The 25,896-nt window shown below is 45.2% G+C and overlaps 2 protein-coding genes across 3 annotated transcripts in view; both read right to left on the bottom strand.

The window, feature by feature from the left end:
- Positions 1-25,896, bottom strand: part of LOC115468254 (E3 ubiquitin-protein ligase TRIM39-like) — an 872,633-nt gene that overhangs the window by 24,422 nt on the left and 822,315 nt on the right. The window lies entirely within an intron of this gene.
- Positions 1-25,896, bottom strand: part of LOC115468250 (E3 ubiquitin-protein ligase TRIM39-like) — a 340,997-nt gene that overhangs the window by 6,513 nt on the left and 308,588 nt on the right. For both annotated transcript variants that reach the window (XM_030199798.1, XM_030199799.1), the window contains exon 7: positions 17,659-17,688. In XM_030199798.1, coding sequence (XP_030055658.1) covers positions 17,659-17,688 — 30 coding nt within the window. The remainder of the gene's footprint in view (positions 1-17,658; positions 17,689-25,896) is intronic.

Here is a 25,896-nt window from a genome sequence, read left to right as displayed (position 1 = left end):
CTAAAAAATCTTGAGACCCACTTCAAGGGAAACGGTCCTACCCATCTTTGCCGCATCGAGGGAATCGTTGGTAAAGCCAGAGATTTATCTAGGTTTAACTTAAATCCCGAGAAATCCCCAAATTCAGCGATGCTATCCATCAAAGCTGGTAAAGATCTCTCAGGATCTGTCAGGTGGACTAGAAGGTCATCAGCAAAAGCTGAGATCTTAAACTCTTGTCTACCCACCGCCACCCCCATAATATCTGGGTTTGACATTATTTCTCTCATCAGGGGGTCTATACTTAAGACAAATAGCAAAGGCGACAATGGACAGCCTTGCCTCGTTCCCCGTTGAATATTGATGGGCTCTGAGGTTACTCCATTCACCAAAACCACCACTCTTGGGGCTTCGTATAAGGCCCGCACTGCTTTGACCCATAACTCTCTAAAACCGAAAATAAAAAATCCCAGTTGACTCTATCAAACGCCTTCTCCGCATCAAAACTGATGAGGAGAGAAGGCGTTTCGTTCCTCTCCACCCACGTCATAGAGGCAAGTATTTTTCTCATATTCTTCGCTATAGTCCGACCTCTCACAAAACCAACCAAAGACGGTAATATCACTGCCAATCTGTTGGCCAGAATTTTAGCGAACATCTTGGCTTCCACGTTTAGTAGAGAGATCGGTCTATAGAATGATGGCTGTATCGGGTCCCGGCCTGGCTTCAGCAGCACTACCATCTGAACTGCTCTTAGTGTATCCTATAACTCTCCCTTCTCCACAAATTTATTGTAAAGGGCTGTCAGAGAGGGCACTATCTGAGGACCCAGTATTTTATAAAATTCATATCGAAAGCCGTCTGGTCCCGGAGCCTTGAACAAAGACCCTTGTTGTATCACTCTATATACGTCGTCTTCTGTAATTTCTTGGTTTAGCCCAGACTTTTGTGCAGTCGTCAAGGATGGTAGATCCCTCTCCTCCAAGTAAATTTTACTTTCTAAGTCATCTGTTTGTGGGTTGGAATACAACTCCCGATAGTAATGACGAAAAGTGGCTGCTATTTCCCTATCTGATCTCACCAAATCTCCTTCCGGGTTCTTAAGTTGCAATATCTTTTGTTTTCCCTGTTTGCGTCTAATCAGGCCAGCTAACATCCTCCCCTGTTTGTTGCCATGCAGATAAAGTTGGTATTTATAGTACTGTAAGGATTTCATTGCTCGGGTGTGAAGTAAACTGTTTAAAGCTGATTGCAACACCAGAACATGTTCTTTATTCTCTACCGTGGGGTGAGTTCCCCAGTACCTACGAGCCTCTCTGATCTGCTGCTCTAACCGGATAATCGCTTTATCCCTCGTTTTTTTCTTATAACTCGTGTAGGCTATAATTACCACCCTTAAAACCGCCTCAGCTGTTTCCCAAAACAGTACTGGGTCCATCCTGTGTGCTGCGTTATTATTTTGAAAGTCCATCCACTGCTTGGCAATATGTTCCCGGAAGTTATTATCATGCATTAAATATGTAGGGAACCGCCAAGCAAATTGAGGACCCCCCTGGGTCTGCATAGTCCACCACACATAAGCGTGGTCGGATACTCCATAGGAGCCTATGCCCACCTCCTGGACCATGGAAAAAGATCTCTAGATAACAACCAGTAGTCAATCCTCGCTTGAGATGAGTGAGCCCTTGAGATATGTGTGTAGTCTCGTTCATCAGAGTGTAACAATCTCCACACATCAATTAAATCCAGAGATTCACAAAGCATAGGTATACCTCTTGCTCTCACTCCTTTCTCAGCCCTACGGCCTGTTAATGTATCTAGGCTGGGGTCGTGAACCGTGTTGAAGTCTCCTCCCATAACTACTGGGACACCCTCATGTTTGCCAACTGTACGGACCAGCAACCGAAAGAAGGCCTGATCGTAGACATTTGGGGCATAGACATTTGCAAGCAACAGTTCCTGTTGGTTCATCTTAATTTTCGCTATTATAAACCTTCCATCTCTCGCCCGCCAGCAGCCCTGTGGTTGAATCTCCAAGGTTTTCCTAAAAAGTATCAGCACTCCTGCTTTTCGGTTTTGAGCTGGCACTTCTAGTATCTGGCCCACCCCACCATCTTTTAAATTTGGCATGTTCCACTGAGGACAGGTGGGTCTCTTGGAGAAATACTATATCAGCCTTTTGTCTATTCAAGAGCTGTAAAATTTTCTGCCGTTTAATCGGGGACGTAACCCCTCCCACATTCCATGATATAAATCTTAGTGGTCTCATCCCTCTCCCTTTGAGACTTTCTCTCTTATGTATTCCATCTTATCCGTTGTGGGAGGGGTCAGCCCAGCCTCTAACCCCACCCTGTTCCTCCTACTAGTAGATCTCATCACCCTGGGGGGTTGAAGGACCGCCCCCTCCTGTTTTTGCCTGTATCTCAGTGTGTGATCGCACAGAGTCGAAGTCAGCCCTATCTTCTGCCCTCCCCCCCTTCCTACCCGCTGATACACTCCCTCTAACCCTCTAACTAATTCCTCACTCCTACCTTCCAACCCATCCCTCCCCTGCCCTCCCCCTCTATTATCCCTTGTATTCTTATACATCCTCTTGCGAGGATTGCCCATCCGCAGCTTGCCTGTGGCAGGCAACTCCTAGTAGATCACCTCAAGAATGAGACTCCTCCCCTCCCTTCCAAACAGCCAATCTATCTCCTTCCTGGCTCAGTTTCCGTTCTATTAACCTCCTTGATTACCAGTGTTTCTACTCATAAGTATAATAACAGTTCCAACATGAATTATATTTAACGCTAAAGCAACATCTCCCATTTTCTTTTCAGAATAGACAGCCCTTTAAATAGCATTTCAATCAACTTTCTTTGTTTGTTTTGCCAGTAAATTAGAACAACAATTTTTAACTTTGGGAATAACCACTTACTCTTAAACACTCACCCCCTCCCTCCATTGGCCCATAGACAGCTAAGGCTTGTGCTGGCTAAATCCCTGGTTATCCCTATCCTTTGGCTGTTTTCTCTGGGCATCTCTTCCTTCTTTCCTTGTCTATCATTGTCACTGCATTTCTATCTTTCCTAAAAAAAAAAAAACCCCTCTTGGCTCTGAAAATAGTGTGATCTGACTTTCATTCTGCTCTGCATATAGTGTGCTCTGAGCTACTGAGACTTCTAAGCAACTTCAGAAAACTTGAAGTTCTCTATTCAGAACTTCTCTCAGTTGCTCTGCATTCACTGAAATGTTAGATCAATATAATTACTTTCTTTTCTCTTCAAAGTAATTTATTTTTAAATATGCAGGGTTTTCTTCCACTCACAAGTCTCTCCCAAAACCCCTTTCCCACATATCCGAAATGAAAGAGTACTTTTACTGTCACATCTGCCATAAACACACAGTGTGACGAATTGGTAAACGAAGAAGCGTTCTCAGCTTATCAATTTGTCAATGCTTGTCAGAGTTATCACCTATTTGCAATATTAAAGCTTCCACCTTGGCACTCAGCTTCAGTCACCACTCTAAAGCCATAAAAACACCGCGAGGCTTTTAAAACTTATTCATTGCTTAATTTAAATCACACTCAGTACACAAGCAATTCACAAAACCCAAATTATCAGTTTTTAAACTGATTTTTTCACACAGCTGAGCAGAGACCACTACTACAGGTCCGGTCAGCATCAGATCTGACCTCCCAACTGCCTAACAGTAACATTTGGAACTCTTTATGTTATACACAGCACGAGCCCAGCCCGAGCCCCTGCAATCACATAAAGCCCCCAGTACACAATTACAACATTTTAAAATTAAAATGGACACTTTCTACACATACACAAATAAGCAGCTTTTTAAATTTATACGTGAAACAGTACCTTTTGTGTCCTATAGCCCAAAAATCTTCTTTTTCTTTCTGACACGAGCCCCCTGCTTAGCTCTCTCCACGAGCCAGCATCAGGCTCGGGCCTTCACCTCTGCACCCGGCTCCTCACTATTTCTTGCGCATGCAGCGCTACTTTTAAAATGGCCCCGTTATTAAAAAACAAAAACCGCTGGGAAGGTGCACCGGAGCACTTTCCTAGCCTCTCCGGTCTCAGGTAAATTATTTAACCCCTTAGGGGTTATAGTAGGTTTATTCACACTGACAGATATGGTGAGGAAGATACATCCCAACAGCTTAAGATGGACAGAGAGAGGGGAACAAGAGTTTCAGGATTTAAAGGCCATTTTATGTACAGAGCCTGTCCTAAAAGGGATAGATTTTGAAAAGGCGTTCATATTGCAGACGGATGCCTCTGAAACAGGATTGGGGGCTGTGCTATCTGAATCCAGCAGAGCAGCACTACGCTGTCATAGAAAAGGAGTGCCTGGCGATAAAATGGGCAGTGGACTCCCTGAAGTACTATTTACAAGGGAGCCTTTTTACCTTGATTACTGACCATGCTCCCTTAAAATGGTTAAAGCAGATGCAGGGGCAGAACGCCCGACTGACCAGATGGTATTTGGCATTACAGGCATTCTCTTTCAATGTACAGCATAGGGCAGGAAAGCTTCACGGTAATGCAGATGCCCTATCAAGAATTGCGGACTCCTCAGCAAAGTCCTCTATGGAGGCCGGGAGTCGCAATATTTTGAGGGAGGGTGTATGTAATAGGACGAGGTCCCTTATGCCTCCCGGGAAGCCTTATAAGCCAGAACTACCTTACCCAGAATCCATTAGAGAGGGGGGGGGTGGGAATCAAAACCCGGTAGGGATTCCTTCCTCGGGAATGGGGCCCCTCAGTTGCAGTAGGGGAATGTCAGAGATGCCTTTAGCCAGCAGGGGGAGCAAGAGCCCGGAAGACCAATTTCCCTGGGTAAAAAATCAGTATATAATCCCTGCCACCTGTGAGGAAGGGAGGCCTGTCGTCCAAAAGACTTTTGGGAATGGAGGAGGTGGGGAAGGTAGTAGTGAAGGGAGAAGTGACATGGAATGGGAAGATTGGACATTTAAGAGAAGCAGCCAAACTGAGTCACGTGCTTCTTGATTTGAACTTTATGAACTCGGTTAAAAGGGAAAGCAGAAATAAAAAGAGGATTTTGTTTTGAATTAACCAAGTGTGTGAGGCGTGCTGTATCAGCAGTGGCCCTTGGAAACAGGAGCTGAGCCCAGGAGAAAAGCGATCTCTGAAACGAGGGGAGGCTTTACACTATATAAAAACATCCATATACAAGAAACCCACAGACAGATGCAGCTACCTCCACAACTCCCACTTCCACCCTTCACATACAAAAAGATCCATTATTTACAGCCAAGCCACAAGATACCACTGTATCTGCTCTGACCCAAGGGAAATCGTGCCAAACGAATCTCATTGAATTCTTTGACTGGGTGACAGGAGAATTAAATCAAGGACGTGCTATGGACGTCATCTACTTAGATTTCAGCAAGGCTTTCGACATGGTTCCCCACAGGAGGCTCTTAAATAAACTAGACGGCCTGAAGATAGGACCCGAAGTGGTGAACTGGATTAGGAACTGGTTGACGGACAGATGCCAGAGGGTGGTGGTGAATGGAGTTCACTCGGAGGAGGGAAAGGTGAGTAGTGGAGTGCCTCAGGGATCGGTGCTGGGGCCGATTCTGTTCAATATATTTGTGAGTGACATTGCCGAAGGGTTACAAGGTAAAGTTTGCCTTTTTGCGGATGACACCAAGATTTCCAACAGAGTGGACACCCCGGAGGGTGTGGAAAACATGAAAAAAGATCTGAAGAAGCTAGAAGAATGGTCTAACGTTTGGCAATTAAAATTCAATGCGAAGAAATGCAAAGTGATGCACTTAGGGAGTAGAAATCCAAGGGAGACGTATGTGTTAGGCGGGGAGAGTCTGATAGGCACGGACGGGGAGAGGGATCTTGGGGTGATAGTATCTGAGGACCTGAAGGCGACGAAACAGTGCGACAAGGCGGTGGCAGTAGCTAGAAGATTGCTAGGCTGTATGGAGAGAGGAGTGACCAGCAGAAGAAGGGAGGTTTTAATGCCCCTGTATAAGACATTGGTGAGGCCCCACCTGGAGTACTACTACTACTACTGCTATTTAGCATTTCTATAGCGCTACAAGGCATACGCAGTGCTGCACAAACATAGAAGAAAGACAGTCCCTGCTCAAAGAGCTTACAATCTAATAGACAAAAAATAAATAAAGTAAGCAAATCAAATCAATTAATGTGAACGGGAAGGAAGAGAGGAGGGTAGGTGGAGGCGAGTGGTTACAAGTGGTTACGAGTCAAAAGCAATGTTAAAGAGGTGGGCTTTCAGTCTAGATTTAAAGGTGGCTAAGGATGGGGCAAGACGTAGGAGTATTGTGTTCAGTTTTGGAGGCCTTATCTTGCGAAGGATGTTAAAAAAATGGAAGCGGTGCAAAGAAAAGCTACGAGAATGGTATGGGATTTGCGTTACAAGACGTACGAGGAGAGACTTGCTGACCTGAACATGTATACCCGGAGGAAAGGAGAAACAGGGTTGATATGATACAGACGTTCAAATATTTGAAAGGTATTAATCCACAAACAAACTTTTTCCGGAGATGCGAAGGCGGTAGAACGAGAGGACATGAAATGAGATTGAAGGGGGGCAGACTCAAGAAAAATGTCAGGAAGTATTTTTTCACGGAGAGAGTGGTGGATGCTTGGAATGCCCTCCCACGGGAGGTGGTGGAGATGAAAATGGTAACGGAATTCAAACATGCGTGGGATAAACATAAAGGAATCCTGTTCAGAAGAAATGGATCCTCAGGAGCTTAGCCAAGATTGGATAACAGAGCTGGTAGTGGGAGGTGGGGCTGGTGGTTGGGACGCGGGGATAGTGCTGGGCAGACTTATACGGTCTGTGCCAGAGCCGATGGTGGGAGTCGGGGATAGTGCTGGGCAGACTTGTACGGTCTGTGCCCTGAAAAAGACAGGTACAAATCAAGGTAAGGTATACACAAAGAAGTAGCACATTTCTTGGGCAGACTGGATGGACCGTGCAGGTCTTTTTCTGCTGTCATCTACTATGTTACTATGTTACTATATTAGGTTGAAGATGGTTGGTGAGAGGGGGGATCCTTGGGGGACTCCACATTCAGGTATCCATGGGGCTGATATAGCCGTGTTGGCTGTTACTTGGTATGATCTTGTGGTCAGGAAACCTCTAAACCAGTTAAGAACGTTACCTCCAACTCCAAAGTATTCTAGGATATGTAGTAATATTCCATGGTTGACCATGTCGAAGGCACTGGACATGTCATATTGTAAGAGAAGTATGCTGTTGCCAGTTGCAATTGTTTGTTTAAATTTGTTCATTAAAGTCATTAATACTGTTTCAGTGCTGTGGTTCGATCGAAATCCTGATTGAGACTCATGAAGAATTGAGTATTTATTTAGGTAGTTAGTGAGCTGTTTCGTCACTACCCCCTCCATAAGTTTGGTTATCAGTGGGATAGATGCTACTGGACGATAGTTGGTTAAAAGTCATTTGTACTTTTCTTTGCGTCTTTAGGTAAAGTAGTAAATAGAATGTTTCCTTTATCTTTTGGGAAGAGATCATTTTGTAGCATGTAGTTCAGGTGCCTCGCAATGTCTGTTTTGAGTTGTTGAGGGGCAGATCTTATAAGGTTACTAGGGCAGATGTCTAATTTGCATTGCGACTTGGCGTATCTTCCAAGCGATTGGGAGATGTTATCGATCGAGAGTGTGTCAAAGTTGGTCCATGATCGGTCTGCTGGATGTTTCCCAGGTATTGGATGTAAACACTCAAGGAGGTTTGCATAATCAGTTGTGTTGGTAGGTATCATGAGTCGTAGCTTTATAATTTTCTCTTTGAAGTAGTTCGCAAGCTTATTTGCTGATAGGGTGTCTATGTTGTTAGAAGTAACCGGTGTGGTAACTGAAGTGGTGAACTGGATTAGGAACTGGTTGACAGACAGACACCAGAAGGTGGTGGTTAATGGAATTCGCTCGGTTGAGGGAAAGGGGAGTAGTGGAGTGCCTCAAGGATCGGTGCTGGGGCTGATTCTGTTCAATATATTTGTGAGTGACATTGCCGAAGGGTTAGAAGGTAAAGTTTGCCTATTTGCGGATGATACTAAGATCTGTAACACAGTGGACACCCGGGAGGGAGTGGAAAACATGAAAAAGGATCTGAGGAAGCTAGAAGAATGGTCTAAGGTTTGGCAATTAAAATTCAATGCGAAGAAATGCAAAGTGATGTACTTAGGGAGTAGAAATTCATGGGAGATGTATGTGTTAGGCGGTGAGAGTCTGATAGGTACGGACGGGGAGAGGGATCTTGGGGTGATAGTATCTGAGGATCTGAAGGCGACAAAACAGTGTGACAAGGCGGTGGCCGTAGCTAGAAGGTTGCTAGGCTGTATAGAGAGAGGTGTGACCAGCAGAAGAAAGGGGGTGTTGATGCCCCTGTATAAGTCGTTGGTGAGGCCCCACCTGGAGTATTGTGTTCCGTTTTGGAGGCCGTATCTGGCTAAGGATGTAAAAAGAATTGAAGCGGTGCAAAGAAAAGCTATGAGAATGGTATGGGATTTGCGTTACAAGACGTATGAGGAGAGACTTGCTGACCTGAACATGTATACTCTGGAGGAAAGGAGAAACAGGGGTGATATGATACAGACATTCAAATATTTGAAAGGTATTAATCCGCAAACGAACCTTTTCCGGAGATGGGAAGGCGGTAGAACGAGAGGACATGAAATGAGATTGAAGGGGGGCAGACTCAAGAAAAATGTCAGGAAGTATTTTTTCATGGAGAGAGTGGTGGATGCTTGGAATGCCCTCCCGCGGGAGGTGATGGAGATGAAAACGGTAACGCAATTCAAACATGTGTGGGATAAACATAAAGGAATCCTGTTCAGAAGGAATGGATCCTCAGGAGCTTAGCCGAGATTGGGTGGCAGAGATGGTGGTGGGAGGCGGGGATAGTGCTGGGCAGACTTAAACGGTCTGTGCCCGGAAAAAGACAGATACAAATCAAGGTAAGGTATACACAAAAAGTAGCACACATGAGTTTATCTTGGGCAGACTGGATGGACCGTGCAGGTCTTTTTCTGCCGTCATCTACTATGTTACTATCCAGTTTATAATCGAAAGTGCTCGCCGGCTATCTTCCAACCCAAATCGGGAGATGGCCGGCGATTTCTTAAAAGCGGCGAAATCGGTAGAATCGAAAGTGCCATTTTAGACAGCATCGCCGCTTTCCCGTCGCTTCGCTGGCGAAAGTTCAAGGGGGCGTGTCGGTAGATTAGCGCAGGCGGGACATGGGCGGGCATGGGCGTGGCTACCAGATGGCCGGCTTTCACCGATAATGAAAAAAAAAAAAGCGGTGTTAAGCAGAATTTCACCGGGTTTACTTGGTCCTTTTATTTTCACGACCAAGCCTCAAAAAGGTGCCCCAACTGACCAGATGACCTCTGGAGGGAATGGGGGATGACCTCCCCATACTCCCCCAGTGGTCACTAATCCCCTTCCAAACTAAAAAAATAAAACTAAAAACCTTTTTTGCCAGCCTGTATGCCAGCCTCAAATGCCGTACCCATCTCCATGACAGCAGAATGTGTTGTATCCTCCGACAGCCTTTCCCTGGTTGCGATGTGGCTCTCGGGTGAGTGTGACACCTTTTCTGTTAGGTGCCCTGCAGAGTCACATTAGCAATGCATTGTGGTGGGTGTAGGGTACTGGGCTCTACTCCCATGGTGCTTTTCCCCTCTGCTAACTGGGTCAGAGTGTGCCCTGTTTTGTTTCCTGTTGTAGTCCATGCGGTAGAGGCCATTTTTGTAAACCAGTTTTAGTTCCCTTTCCTGTGTTACCCACGTTAGAGAACGTAGTTCTTACCTTGAATGGTGCTGAAAGAGGGCATTGTACACCATTGTGCCAGCTCTGACCTACTGCTAATCTTAGTACCAGGGGACTCTTTGCCAGTGGGGCACAACCTCTGATCTGCAGTTAACTGTGAGTAAACATGCTTATTTCAAGAAAGGACTTTTTCAGAGAGATTAGTCTTCAGGTGTGAACTGGTTATACAGCAGCAATAAGTCCTAGAGGCTGTATGCAGGTCCCTGGAGCAATTTTAGTGGGTGCAGTACATTTGTGGGTAGTGGGTTTGGGGGGGGGGTTGTGGGGCTCAGCTCCCAAAGTAAGGGAGCTATGCACGTAGAAGCTTTTCTGAAGTCCACCGCAGTGACCCCTAGGGTGGCTGGTTGGTGTCCTAGCATGTCAGGGGGGCCAGTGCACTAAAAATGCTTACTCCTCCCACGGCCAAATGCCTTGAATTTGGCCGGGGTTTGAGATGGCCGACATAACTTTCCATTATCGCTGACAGACAAACCCGGCCATCTCAAACCCGGCGAACTCCAAGGCATTTGGCCAGGCTAAACCGTATCATTGGAAAAAAAAGATGGCCGGCCATCTTTTTCGATAATACGGTTCCAGCCAGCTGTAGCGCCGCCGCCAACATAGATCGCCAGCGATCTATTTGGCCGCCGATGTTCGATTATGCCCCTCCACGTTACTATGTAGTAGTTTGTTTATGAGTTGGAAGAGTTTGTGTGTGTCCTTGTAGTCTGGTCCGATTTTAGTTTCATAATATGAGCTTTTAGTTTGTCTGATGTTGTATTTGTATTTTCTTTGTAGTTGTTTCCAGTCGTTGAGTGCGGAGTCGTCTTTTTTCTTATTTCATGCTCGTTCTAATCTTCTGACTTGTGTTTTTAATTCTTTCAATTCTTCATTAAACTGTGGTATTGAGTTTTTTCTGTGTGAGGTTCTGGTTTGAAGTGGTGCTATATTGTCTAATATGATTCTGTATCTGTTGTCCCATTCATGAAGAAATTGGGGTGAGTCTGTTGGTGCTGTCCATTCGTTGTTATAGAATTGTTGCCAAAATGTTAGCGGGTCTATTTTGCCTCTCGTGGTGTAGGTTAGTTGTTCTTGTTTATGTTGTGAATCTTTTGTTCACCAGTGAAGGGAAAGGTTTGCTTTGTAGTGATCGGACCATGGTATAGCTGTCCATTTTGTGTCTGTTAGTGCGAGATTTAGTTCTGATGAGAATTTGTATGTAATGATGTCTAGTGTGTTTCCTTTAATATGGGTGGGTTGCATTATTGGCCAGTGAAGCTCCCATAGTTGGAGGAAGTCCTTGCATTCATATATGTTTGTTAGGTTAGTATCCTCAAGGTGAAAGTTGATGTCTCCTGCTATAAGAAGGTTTTGGGTAGAAACACATGTATTCGATATGAAATCCATAAAATGTGTTTGGCAGTCTTGCCAATTGCCTGGTGGCCTATAAAACAGGATAAGGGTTGTTTTTTTAGCTGTTATATTAAAGACTTCTTGACATCCTCTTTCAGCTGCCCTCACTTTTTTTGTTCCATTGCATCATTCTTCAGACTTTCCTTCCCCAGTAATGGTCTACATTCCAGAGTTCGGGTGTATATTAAAATGCCAAAAGCGCTTCCAGTGGTGGTGGTCTCTCTATACACGGATGTTGGATGACATCATCTTTCCACGATCCGACCTTTGCCCTATTCCTGCAACACATGAGACATTTAGCTCACTTCTTGTGATTATTATGGACACTGGACTGAACTCTTGCTGAGAATTGATACATCTAGAGCATCCTTTTCCTCAAATTCACATTTATTTGGGGTTTTTTCTTCTCATTTTGTCTTTTGATAGCTAGTCTCCTCTGTGTACAGTCCTTTGTTTTTCTCCTGTTTGCATGATCCATTTACCTTTTCTCTCATCTGTATTCTGAAGACCTTTTTCACCTGTTTTTAGATATAGAATGTTTTCTTCAGTAGTATTTTTTTCCCTTTCTCTTTCTCTCTATCCTGCTTTTTCATCTCTTACCCTGAGCAGTGATTTGGGGACACCTCTTGATGTTCCCTGACCTGTATTCTGAGACTCCCGGACATGGTAATGGGCTCCTGCAATATATCTTTAATTTCTTAGCTATGATCTACCCTGCACTTCTTTATTCCTTTGTTAAACCCCCTTGTTTCTCATTGCCCCCGTCTCTTTCCTTCTGTATTTCTATTTGACCAGAATGGGACAGCTAGTGGGAAGCTCTCCCCGCTGGGTTTGTTCTATCCCTTTTCCAACCTTGTTTAATAACAGATATATTAACATTTCCTGCTGGTAAGTTGAAGCTACACCTAAGATACAAACATGGTTAACAGAACAAACCAAAGCACTTGGTAGCCTGGTATAGTAGACGAAGTCTGCACAATAAAAGTGACACCTTCCAGAACGGGGGAGGGGGTCATCAGAGCACAAGACCCAGGACCTCCTCCGGGATGGGGGGGGGAGCTAGTTCAATATGGAAAGTCAAAGCACGCACATATCGACTCACACTTAGAGGGGGGGAGGGGTAGAGATAATAATGGTAAAGTTGAACCTTATACTAAAAGGAAGGGAGGGCGGGGGGAGGGAGTGTCAAGGGATAAAAGAAGAAAATGACTTGATGTATGTGGACGGATTACAAGTTGTCTGTTGTATTAGTAAGGTTATTTGTTGGGCATGATGTCTATATGTTTTATATAATATGTCAATAAACAGATTTAAACATAACATTTCCTGCTGGTATAGAATAGTAATGAGCATCTTCCTATTTAGTGTGTGATGTCTAGACCATCTTGTTCTAGGTATTGCAGTTTTCCTTGGTTTGTCTGTTATAAATGTTCTGTTACACTGTTGTTTTTATTTTGCTAAGACAAAAGATAGTTCCCCAGACTATTCTGGTGCACCAAACCCCAGACATGTTGCAATCAGTAGTAACCTCAGTTTACGTGATATTTCATTGCCTCTTCCTGGGATTCATGATCTTCTATTTGATCTTGGTTTACTTCTATGATGTTTATTGAACACCTAAGTTCTTTTTGTTGTCTCCATAATTTATCTTAGTTGTACAGCCATATAATGATCTTAAGTATCCTGATGGAGAAGGCCAACGGCCAGTATACAGTTAGTTTTAGGATATAAACCCAGATTGCGTATAAGATTTGTTCTTCTATGATGAAGCCCAACCTGGTACCTTTGTTTGATATCTTGTATCCATTCTCTCATGTTCTTCTCAATGACCCACTTTATTTTTTGTCTTTTTTCCTACCCTTGTTGGCAGGTCCTTCTCTCTCCTCACACCTTGTCCTTCACTTCTCCCCTCCACCACACCCCATCACGGAAGAACGAAACTGTTATGGGTTTTTTGCTAAAGAGAGGAGGAGATGTGGGGAACTTGGGGGTCTCAGGACCCCTAATGTTTGTATTTCAGAGCACTCCTCTGGATAATAAAACAAGGGTTACCTGTAAGATTTATTTCATCCCTCTAATTATTCTGTGTGCTGATTTCAAGCCTTGCTAGCTAGATCAGACCTTTTGAAATCGTGCAAGGACACCCATGTGACCCACACTCCTTCTAACTAAATGGACCCCAAAATCTGTTTATGCATTTAGTGTGATTTGTTGGGCAAGCAATGGGAGAAGGGGAAGTGGACTTTTTTACACATACAGATGTGAGTGGGTGACAGACGATTATACAAGATCTTGGGGAGACAGTGTGTCACGAGAATGGAAAAAAAACCCTGTTTTTTTTCTGTATTTTTCTGACCAGTGTTAAGGTCATGTCTAGGGCAAGATACTGTACAAGGCAACTTAAGAATTTATTGATTGTGAACTTTGTTACAAGCTTTTAAAAGATAAGTACATGCATATAGAATGAATTAAGATAACTTTAATGGATATTTAGATCTGTATTAATTCTTGTGTCAAGATTTCCTGTGTTTCATACAGTTTGAAACCACATTGTATCTGGATAGTGAAAAGGGGAAGTTGGGAACAGTCTGCTAGCTTAACCACAAGGTCAGCTGCTATATAGTTTGGATATGTGATATAAAAAAACTGCTGGGCTTGGAATTTGTGACAGGAAGTATAGTGGGAGAGAAGTTACTAGAGTAGGTGGGTGAAGATGGCTTTGTGACTCAGATCAGGTGGATTGGTGTAACTGCTATCTAGGAATTAGGGTATAAACTGAAAATTGATAGGATAGAAATCAGATGTGTTGGATTAGGAAAGTAGATGATTGGTTAGTGGGATGTGCTAAGATGGTAATTAGTTTCCAGGTTATTGTATAACATGTACTAAATCAATTGTATAAAAATGAGGGAAATCTATGTAGGTTGGGCTTCCTTGTTTCCAGGGCAGTGAACTGGCATGGACCCAAGGAAGTCTATCTAATAATTTATTTTCTGTATTTCAGACTTGCTATAAGCCTCTGTTTGAGATACTATTTACTTGTTTCCAGAATAAACTTTCTTTTTATTTTAATTCTGAGTAAGTACTATTTGTTTAATTAGTGTAAGAAACAAATCAAAGAACGTGGGTGTTCTAGCAGTAATCAGTTGAGGTTTGGCTAAGGTGGGTGCAGACCCCAACACAAGACAGCCAGAACTAGCAGAAAAGGGTTTCACGCTTTCCTGACCCTGGGTGATGTGTTTATAAATCTGTTTGGCTTTCATTCCCACAGGAATGTTGTCCACAGTGATTTATGCTTTAATCCACCATTTGTATTATCCACAAATTTAATCACCTTTCCATCTTTTCTATTGACTCAACACGAAGCACAGATGTAGTTTTGGAACTTTCTGTTCTGCTTCACAAACAGACCACTGAATCTCTTCCTTTCTTTGCTGGATGGATGATTGTTGATTCATTAAACTTTAACTCGCAGCCAATGGGAGAAACAGACATGCCGGAATGAATCTTATCCAACACACCTATTTTGTCACTAAGACACATCACATGTTTCTTTCTCTTACGATTGGTACATGTAGCTTGTAACTCACCCCACTGGATGCTTGGTGGCCATTTCCAGAAGCAAATTCTACTGTATCATTCAGATGGAAACAGTTCTTGTCCTAATCTGGTCATTCACTCCCTTGTGGAAGTTTCGGAGATGACCCGAGACAGCGAGAGTCTCCCAATGAATGTGGGAAACTTGCCAGGTCTGAACCAGAGGGATGCCAAGCCAAATGCAAAGCGGAGATAAGGAGGGCAAAAAAGGACTTTGAGAAGAAATTAGCGTTGGAAGCAAAAATACATAGTAAAAACTTTTTTAGATACATTAAAAGCAGGAAACCGGCCAAAGAGTCGGTTGGGCCGCTGGACGAAAATGGTGTTAAAGGGGCGATCAAGGAGGACAAAGCCGTAGCGGAGAAATTAAATGAATTCTTTGCTTCGGTCTTCACCGAGGAGGATTTGGGGGGGACACCGGTGCCGGAAAGAATATTTGAAGCGGGGGAGTCGGAGAAACTAAACAAATTCTCTGTAACCTTGGAGGATGTAATGGGTCAGTTCAGCAAGCTGAAGAGTAGTAAATCACCGGGACCTGATGGTATTCATCCCAGAGTATTAATAGAACTAAAAAATGAACTTGCGGAGCTACTGTTAGAAATATGCAATCTGTCCCTAAAATCGAGTGTAATACCGGAAGACTGGAGGGTAGCCAATGTTACTCCGATTTTTAAGAAAGGTTCCAGAGGAGATCCGGGAAATTATAGACCGGTGAGTCTGACGTCGGTGCCGGGCAAGATGGTGGAGGCTATTATTAAGAATAAAATTGCAGAGCATATACAAAAACATGGACTGATGAGACAAAGTCAGCACGGATTTAGTGAAGGGAAGTCTTGCCTCACCAATCTAATGCATTTTTTTGAGGGGGTAAGCAAACATGTGGACAATGGGGAGCCGGTTGATATTGTATATCTGGATTTTCAGAAGGCGTTTGACAAAGTGCCGCACGAAAGACTCCTGAAGAAATTGCAGAGTCATGGAATCGGAGGTAGGGTATTATTATGGATTAAGAACTGGTTGAAAGATAGGAAGCAGAGAGTAGGATTGCGTGGCCAGTATTCTCAGTGGAGGAGGGTAGTTAGTGGGGTCCCGCAGGGGTCTGTGCTGGGTCCGTTGCTTTTTAATGTATTTATAAATGACCTAGAGATGGGAATAACTAGTGAGGTAATTAAATTCGCCGATGACACAAAATTATTCAGGGTCGTCAAGTCGCAGGAGGAATGTGAACGATTACAGGAGGACCTTGCGAGACTGGGAGAATGGGCGTGCAAGTGGCAGATGAAGTTCAATGTTGACAAGTGCAAAGTGATGCATGTGGGTAAGAGGAACCCGAATTATAGCTACGTCTTGCAAGGTTCCGCGTTAGGAGCTACGGATCAAGAAAGGGATCTGGGTGTCGTCGTCGATGATACGCTGAAACCTTCTGCTCAGTGTGCTGCTGCGGCTAGGAAAGCGAATAGAATGTTGGGTGTTATTAAGAAGGGTATGGAGTCCAGGTGTGCGGAAGTTATAATGCCGTTGTATCGCTCCATGGTGCGACCGCACCTGGAGTATTGTGTTCAGTACTGGTCTCCGTATCTCAAAAAAGATATAGTAGAATTGGAAAAGGTACAGCGAAGGGCGACGAAAATGATAGTGGGGATGGGACGACTTTCCTATGAAGAGAGGCTGAGAAGGCTAGGGCTTTTCAGCTTGGAGAAGAGACGGCTGAGGGGAGATATGATAGAAGTGTATAAAATAATGAGTGGAATGGATCGGGTGGATGTGAAGCGACTGTTCACGCTATCCAAAAATACTAGGACTAGAGGGCATGAGTTGAAGCTACAGTGTGGTAAATTTAAAACGAATCGGAGAAAATTTTTCTTCACCCAACGTGTAATTAGACTCTGGAATTCATTGCCGGAGAACGTGGTACGGGCGGTTAGCTTGACGGAGTTTAAAAAGGGGTTAGATAGATTCCTAAAGGACAAGTCCATAGACCGCTATTAAATGGACTGGAAAAAGTCCTCATTTTTAGGTATAACTTGTCTGGAATGTTTTTACGTTTGGGGAGCGTGCCAGGTGCCCTTGACCTGGATTGGCCACTGTCGGTGACAGGATGCTGGGCTAGATGGACCTTTGGTCTTTCCCAGTATGGCACTACTTATGTACTTATGATCACTCCCTGACCCTGATCAGGGCAAACACACATTGTCTTCTCTATAACAGGGGTGAAAATGATCTCTAACACTGGCTATAGGTGTCTGTATAGCGAAATCTACTACTACTACTTAACATTTCTAGAGCGCTACTAGGGTTATGCAGCGCTGTACAGTTTAACAAAAAGGACAGTCCCTGCTCTAAAGAGCTTACAATCTAATGGGCGAAATGTCAAGTGGGAGCAGTCTAGATTACCTGAATAGAGGTATGGTAGTTAGGTGCCGAAGGTGACATTGAAGAGTTGGGCTTTGACCAAGGCTTTGAAGATGGGCAGGGAGGGGGCCTGGCGAATAGGCTCAGGGAGTTTATTCCAGGCATGAGGTGAGGTGTTTGTGCAGCGCTGCGTATGCCTTGTAGCGCTATAGAAATGCTAAATAGTAGTAGTAGGCGAGGCAGAAAGGGCGGAGCCTGGAGTTGGTGGTGGTGGAGAAGGGTACTGAGAGAAGGGATTTGTCTTGAAAGCGGAGGTTACGGGTAGGAACGTAAGGGGAGATGAGGGTAGAGAGGTAAGGAGGGGCTGCAGATCGAGTGCATTTGTAGGTTAATAGCGAAATCACACTCAAAGGACACATTAGTGGATTTGATGATTTGGTATAATAAGTTATATATCAGATTCAGTTACCTGCGTATCTGCCACATTCCATCCACCAATCTGCATTAAAATAATGATGAACAATGATCAAATCTCAGATAAGAGAAATAAGTACAATGATATAAAAAATATATTAGGGGTGGACAATGATTAAATATTTTAATAGTGATCAATCATGCGATTAAAAATTGTAATCATGCAATTAAGTGCGCTAAATCTCAGCATTTTGGGCTTTAAAGAATAAAGATTCAAACAGCCTTCACCAAGTTTCTCTTCCCCAATCCCTACATTTACTTGTACAGCAGGGCTCAGACTCAGCGTTGCCTCAAACTCCTTGTCTCGCCCTGCACAGTGATTGGGCTCAGCAGATACTTCAGTCACACAGTGCAGAAATTTGGGGAAGTCTCGCAGTTTCAAGTCTCAAGAGACTTTCCCCAACTTCATGCACCATGCAGCTCAAGTATCTGCAGAGCCTGTCCGCAGTGGCGTAGGAAGGGGGGGCAGTGGGGCGGTCCACCCCGGGTGCACGCGCTGGGGGGGATGTCGGCTCGCTGGTTCCCTGCTCTTTTCTGCCCCGGAACAGGTTACTTCCTGTTCCGGGGCAGAGAAAGCAGGGAAGCAGCAGAGCCGATGCAGCTCCCAATGACGTGCACTGGGGGCGGATCGGCCCTCCCGCTACAAGGTAGGCTTCATTTCGGGGGGAGGGTGCGTTTTCGGGGGGGGGGGGGCGCCGTGCGCTCCGGGGGGGGGGGGGCCGTGCCTGCAGCCGGGGGGGGGGGGTGCGCAGCGGCGACCCCCCCCGGGTGTCAGGCACCTGCGCTACGGCACTGCCTGTCCGTGCAAGGGAAGCGAAGGAGTTTGAGGCAGTTCCGAGGAAGGAGAAAAAATCCCGAGTCCTGCTGTAGAGGTAAGCGTGGGGGAGGGTTGGGTCAGCATTAAAAAAAACAGGCAGCATCAAACAACATGGTATGCGTTAAAATATTAATGCATTTATAGTGTTATTGTTGCAGGAATTGAGATAGGAATTTGTGATGCTTCAGGAGTCAGACAGCACACACCAGAATGAGAGAGTAATCTTCTTTATTTGCCAGCAAACAAAGCAGGACATCAGTTCTAGCTCTCTTCTCTTCTCTTAGCTCTTTGTGTCTTTCTCTCAGCTCTCTGGGTCTTTCTCTCAGCTCTCTGTGTCTTTGTCTCCTTCTTCTGTCTGTTCCTTCTGTCCTTCTCTTTCTTCTGAGCTCCTTCTGACGTAAACTGCTTCTGCTCCCACTTAAATAGGGTCCTAAGCCCTCCTCCTAGCCTAGCCCCCTTTACTCCCAATTGGTTAAGAAACTGATTGGCTACCTTGCCTCAACCAATCATTACTTTTGAAATATCAGTTACATAGGTTCCAGACATCCTAAACTGACCTCTGACCTGGGGCCCCTTAAGCCAGACATTTGGTCTCCAGTCTCTTACATGTTATTATGATTGATTTCTCATATTCCTAGTACTAACTGCTAACTAAACTCTGGCATTCATTAAAGAGGTCAAAAGCCAATCTTAATTAATAGCATACATATCAGGTTATTACTTCCAAGACCATTCCTGCATTTTACCTATAATTAATCAAGGAGAAGAGAGCTGACTAGTTCTGACCTTTTTCACCTATCAGCTCCATACACAGAACTAGCTAAGACCACAGAAAACTCAAAACACATGTTGATCTCCTCACTGCAGCCTTAAACAGCAGACAAAGGATCATTTTAAAAGTAACACAGAGTTGAACAAACATCCTACATAGAAATTACAGAGAATAAAACATATTCTAAAATAAGCATTCTTATAAGACATATCCTAAATATAAACAGAACTTCTAAATACTAATCTATTGCCTCTCTCTAAATAGTATTTTCTATCTTGTAAACTACAATATATCTGGCTCATTCCTTTGTTCAGTCATAATAGTTTACAGCTGTGCCAGCTAGCATTGGCAATTCACAAGGGACAGAGTTGCATTTCTCACTGACCTTTCCTAACCTTAGCTCGGCAGCTAGACATTGAAATAATATGAAACATCTGGCATACCTTCACTTCAGTTGCAAAGTAAAAAGCTGATTTTGAAATAGGAATTCAAACACCACTTTTAAACCCCAGATTTTAACAGTTAATATCACTTCTTATATATATAATTTCTTTGTCCACTGCCTCATTCCCCCCTTTGAGACTAAAATCAGCTTATGCAGAGATAAGTCTCACATCTCAAACTCTGGAGACTATAGTGATCCTAACTAGGAATAGACTTGTGAATTACCATTACCCTACTTGTTAAGGTCCGACGGCATACTGCCGAAGCACATGAGGCCAGGAAACAAAACAAAAACCCTGCTAAAACTAAGACTATTAGGGAAATGAACAAGGGACGTATCCAGGAGGTCAATGACCACCACCAGGAGGTAAGGTCTAATCCTCCTCGGTAATCCTCCACATTAAGACTGGCCAACTGTAGGACTTTATCCATGGCATGCCTAACTACATGCGTCCTATTTATGACAATAGTACAGCACTCTGAAGAATTTAACACTGTGCAGAGGCCACCCTGGGCTGCAAAGAGATAGTCAAGACCCATACGGTTATATCTAGAAACTATACTTAATTCATTAATTTGATCCTGCAATGCATTGACTACCACGTTCAGCTCATGAACTAAAACATGGAGTAGGGATTGAAGTCTCCGGGTAGCCATACCTAGTTCAGTAATACCCGCTACCGGGCCTCCAATTGGAATCCAGGCCGTGGCAGAAAGGGCTACAAGTCTCTTTTTAGTCAGAGGATAAGTAGAATTAATATACTGGAGGGCTAATTCAATCGCCTCATCCTCTGTGGCAACAGAGGAGGGTAAGGACAAAGCCTCTCGCTTAGAGCGGTGCGGGGATAGTGGCTTAAGAGGAATAACTTTAGGAAAATAATTCAAGGTTACCAATACACAAAAATCATATGTGGAGGGAAGAATCATGTGGAGGACATTATCACAGAGCCAGTAATGACCAAGGAGAGGGCGAGGAAAGTTCCCAATAAATGTTGGCTCAGGCTGGACAGGGTACTTAGGGTGCCCATAATGCGAGCCCCTATCCCAGGGGGAACGAAGACGAAATGGAGACTTTGCACACCATAGGCGCCAATCCCCAATTGTGACAGGCTGCTCATTTGTTAGTAACTCTTCATACCCCGGGGACTTATGAAAGTAGAAAATAAGCTTGGACACTATAGTCTTCTCAGTAGTATAGTTAGGAGCCAGATAATCACCTTGGTCATAATCTACAGGTATGGTAGTAGGGCACATAGGAGTACCTGGAGAAACTACCCACACAGGTTCCTCCTTCTCTGGGAGAACATTAGTATAGTTACAGGGAATGGGAAGAACAGTTGAGATGCTTCTTGTTAAACAAAACACTCCAGAAGCTGGATAGGGAGACGTAAAAACTGGCCTTAGAGAAGAGTCAGAGGGGGAAGTAGCATTATAAAAGGACCACCAAGTATAATCCTGGCTCCAAGGGCCTGAACTCGAAAAGTAGGGAGGTATAAGAGCTGGGAGTTGCACAGGGACAGGAACAGCTGGGACATCTGTAGTATAAGGAGAAAATCGGGAACACACAATACAAGGGGAAGTAATCTTTGCCTGGCTAATTAGTTCCTGGACTGAGTGTAACCAAAGGTTGGAGCGAGTTGGGGTATTAGGAACAAGGAGGCAAGGAGTAGAAAACAACAAAAGCATCCAAACTACTAACATTTTCTTTCTTCCTAATCTAAAACAAATACAGCAAACTAATTAAGCAATAATATTTCAACAGTCTGTGCTAATCACAGATTACTCTAATATAGTGTTCTCAGTCTTTGAGTTCTTATACCAGTTGGGATAGACCCTCAACTGACAAGGATCAAGCTTTCAAATTCCAAGAAAGCCAGAATCAGGCAAGAAAGAGTCTCAGTGTGAAGCCGAAGTTCAGCCGCTCCTGCAGTATGCAGTTGACCCTTCTTTTCAGCTAGTAGATTCTTTGGTTCGGGTCAGGCGCAACTTCAATGGCTCCGCTGGATCTCTTTCTGCTCTCCACTGTCTAGGCTCCGTCTGATCCGTGCTGGGCTCAGTCTGGTCAGCAGACTTAATTCGAGACCAATGGACCCATGGAGTTATCCCTGCGACCTTCACAGCTGCAGGGGTAGAAAGCAAAACAGTAAAAGGTCCTTTCCATCGGGGCCCCAAAGGCTGGAGCTTCCAGTCTTTCACCCAAACTCTATCCCCTGGCAGGAAGGAATGTACCTGAGCCTGGAAGGGGACAGGGTTTATTTCTCTCACATAAGACTGAAGCTCAGAAATTATCTTCCCCAAGAGGGCTACCTGCTCCTGCACCTGGGCAGACCCTAAAATCCCTATGTCTCCCTTAATTCCCTGTAAATGGCTGGGGGCTTCCCATACACAATTTCAAAGGGAGAGAGGGCTGTTCCTTTAGTTGGGGTGCATCGGAGGCGGAAGAGGGCTAGTGGCAATGCCTGTGGCCATTTCAATTGGGTTTCCTGACAAATCTTTGCTAGGCTATTTTTCAAGGTTCTGTTTGCTCGCTCAACCTGCCCTGAACTCTGGGGACGATAGGCACAATGCAATTTCCAGGTAATGCGCAATGCGCGGGACAGGGCCTGAAGTGTAGCTTCAACAAAGGCGGGACCATTATCTGAACCTATGGCAAGGGGCAGTCCATACCTGGGGATGACATCCCTAAGGAGAGCTCGAGCTACTTCTGTGGCTTTCTCAGTGACTGTAGGATATGCTTCCACCCACCCAGAAAAGGTACAGACCATGACTAAGAGGTATCGGAACCTACCACTCCTGGGCATTTCTGTGAAGTCTATAACTAGGGACTCAAAGGGTGTTAGTCCTCTAGACTGAACTCCTGGTGGAATACGGGGTCCCTGACGGGCATTATTCTGGGCACAGAGAGTACATCGGGCAGAGGCAGTGGCAACCAGACTATCCAATCCTTCCAGCACCACTACTCGATTGAGTAGGCGGGCTAGTGCTGTTTTCCCTAAGTGTGATAGGTCATGAGCTTGAGACACTACAGGCCAAGCTAGGTGGCGTGGCACCAGAACTCTGGTATCAGGGAGATGTAACCAGCCATCAGGTCTCCTTACTGCACCTTCTTCTTGAGCCCATTTCTCTTCCATTTGGGTATATATAGGTGTCCATTCTTGCAGTCGGATTTGGAACAGGGGGGTCACAGTACTTGCTGGGGGTCCTCGAGCAGCTTCCTTGGCCACCCGATCAGCATGGCGATTCCCTCGGGCCACTGGAGTATCTATCCTTTGGTGTCCCCTGCAATGAATGACAGCTACCTTCTTAGGGGCCCACACAGCCTCTAGCAGCTGAAGTATTTCGGGTCCATACTTAACAGGTTGGCCTGCAGCATTTATGAGTCCCTTTTCCTTATACAAAGCTCCATGAGCATGTAGGGTTGTGAAAGCATACTTAGAATCAGTATAAATGTTGGTCACCAGTCCTGCTGCTAGCTCCAGAGCTCGTATGAGGGCCACAAGTTCTGCTTTCTGGGCTGAAGTTCCTTGGGGCAGGGCTCTTGCTTCTATCACCTTGTCCTCTGTCACCACAGCATAGCCTGCCAATCGCTTGGAGTTCTCCACATAACTGCTTCCATCTGTGAAATAAATTACATCTGGGTCCCTCCACGGAACATCTTTAAGATCTGGTCGACTGGAGTACACTTCATCCATAGTTTGGATACAGTCATGATCTGGTGGTCCCTCAGATGCTGGCAAAAGAGTGGCGGGATTAAATGTAGCCACTGTTTCCAGGTGTATCCGTGGATTCTCACACAAGCTAGCTTGGTACTTAACCATGCGGTTATTTGTAAACCAGTGGTTGCCCTTATACTCCATGAGGGTAAGAACTGCGTGGGGGACTTTAACAACCAGTTCTTGCCCCAAGGTCAACTTATCAGCTTCCTGGACCAGTAAGGCTGTTGCTGCAATGGCCCTCATACAGGCTGGCCATCCTTTAGCCACTCCATCCAGCTGTTTAGACAGGTATGCAACAGGCCTCTGCCAGGATCCCATCATCTGGGTCAGCACACCCAGAGCAACCCCCTGTCGCTCGTGGACATACAATGAGAAAGGTTTCTCCACATCAGGAAGGCCTAACGCAGGGGCTTGGAGTAGGGCTTTCTTTATGGCAATGAAGGATTGTTGAGCAGTAGGTCCCCATTCAAATGGTTCCTTTTCACCCCCCTTTGTGGCTTGGTAAAGGGGTTTCGCCATCAATGCAAAATTTGGAATCCAAATTCTGCAAAATCCGGCTGCTCCCAGAAATTCCCTAACTTCTCTTCTGGACTTGGGTTGGGGAATTGCAGCTACCGCTTGCTTCCTACTAGCATCCAGTCTCCGACTTCCCTGGGAAATGCAAAAACCCAGATACTTCACTTCTGACTGACAGAGTTGGGCCTTTGAGCGTGAGACCTTATAGCCTGCATCCAAGAGTAGCTCCAGCAATTCTCTAGTAGCCTCAAAACACTCTTCCTGGGTCACTGCTGCAATCAGGAGGTCATCTACATACTGGAGTAAAACTCGCCTGGAAGGCTCAGATTTAAAAGTCTTAAGGTCTTGTCCTAGGGCAGTCCCAAAAATAGTGGGGGAATTCTTGAACCCCTGTGGCAGGCGGGTCCATGTATACTGAAGCTTCCTTCCTGTTACTGGGTTTTCCCATTGAAAGGCAAAAAGCAATTGACTGGCTGGGGCCACCCGAATACAAAAGAAGGCATCTTTTAGGTCTAGTGTCGTGAAATGGGTAGCTCCAGAAGGTATCAATCCTAGCAGGACATATGGATTAGGCACTACAGGGTGTAATGAGATAGTGGATTTGTTGACCACTCGTAAGTCTTGGACTGGCCGGTAGTCCTCAGTCCCTGGCTTCTGAACTGGCAATAGTGGCGTATTCCATGGAGACTGGCAAGATCGAATAATTCCATGGGATAACAGACGATTCAAATGTGCTTGAATCCCTTCCAGAGCCTTTCTGGGAATTGGGTATTGGCGAAGATGGATTGGCCGGGCACTTGGAAGTAAGTCTACATGTACAGGAGGAATATTTCGGGCCAACCCTGGGGGATTATCTTCTGCCCATACCCCACTGACCTGAAAGCTGTCTGCCAGGGGTAGGTCAACTTGGCCATGCGACTGATGCAGCCGCCATTCTTCTTCAAGAGGGCAGCAGAAACTCAATATACCCTTAGGGCTGGATGTCGGAGGCCGAAAGGAGACTGAAGTCTGGCCATCAGAGTCAAAAGAAATTTGGGCCCTAAGCTTGGACAGCAGGTCTCGACCTAACAAAGGGATTGGACAGTCTGGCATATACAGGAATTCATGAGTGACTATGTGTGAGCCTAATTGGCATCTACGGGTTGTCAGGAAGGGCCTCCGGTTCTGCACCCCCGTGGCTCCCACCACTCGGACAGTTTTTCCAGACACAGGCGCTAATCGCTCCGTCACAACAGAATGTTCAGCTCCTGTATCAATCATGAATGGAATTGAGCGGCTCCCTATAGTTAGCTTGACCATAGGTTCCTGGGAGCCCAGTTTATAGGAACCCGGTCTGTCCTATTCGTCCCATTCTGCCATCTCGGCTATCCCGATGATGTCAGATTCAGGAGGCTCATATCTTCCCTCTCGAACTCGGCCTCGGCTTCCTCGATCTCCTGGTCCCCTTCTCAGTCCCTGGCGCCTCTGGGGGCATTCATCTTTCCAGTGCCCTCTTTCCTTACAATAGGCACACTGGTCCCTCTCCAATCTTGGTCTGGGATTCTCCCCCCTTGGCCGGGATTGATTGAAGGAATCTCGGGCCCTGGCTGGTGGTCCGGGGTCCCACTTTGGCTTCCCATTAGCTAGAGGTCGACCTCGGTTAAGGGTGGAATTAGTAATGGCTGCCGCTAAAAGGTCGGCCTTCTTCTGCATCTTCCGGTCAGCCTCTCGGCGCACCTCCTGATCTCTATTAATGAAAACCTTGGTTGCGATCTCAATTAGCTGGGTGGTATTCATCCCTGCGAATCCCTCCTGACGCTGCAACTTCTTCCGGATATCTGGCATACTCTGGGCCACCAATGCGCTATTCACCATTCTCTGGTTTTCTTGGGCTTCAGGGTCAAATGGGGTGTATGTTCTGTAGGCTTCAATTAGTCGCTCTAGAAAGGCCCCAGGGGATTCAGTTGCCCCTTGGAGAATTTCAGAGAC

This window comes from Microcaecilia unicolor, chromosome 4 (assembly GCF_901765095.1).
Source record: "Microcaecilia unicolor chromosome 4, aMicUni1.1, whole genome shotgun sequence".
Taxonomy (NCBI): domain Eukaryota; kingdom Metazoa; phylum Chordata; class Amphibia; order Gymnophiona; family Siphonopidae; genus Microcaecilia; species Microcaecilia unicolor.
This window is presented reverse-complemented; position numbering and strand designations above follow the sequence as displayed.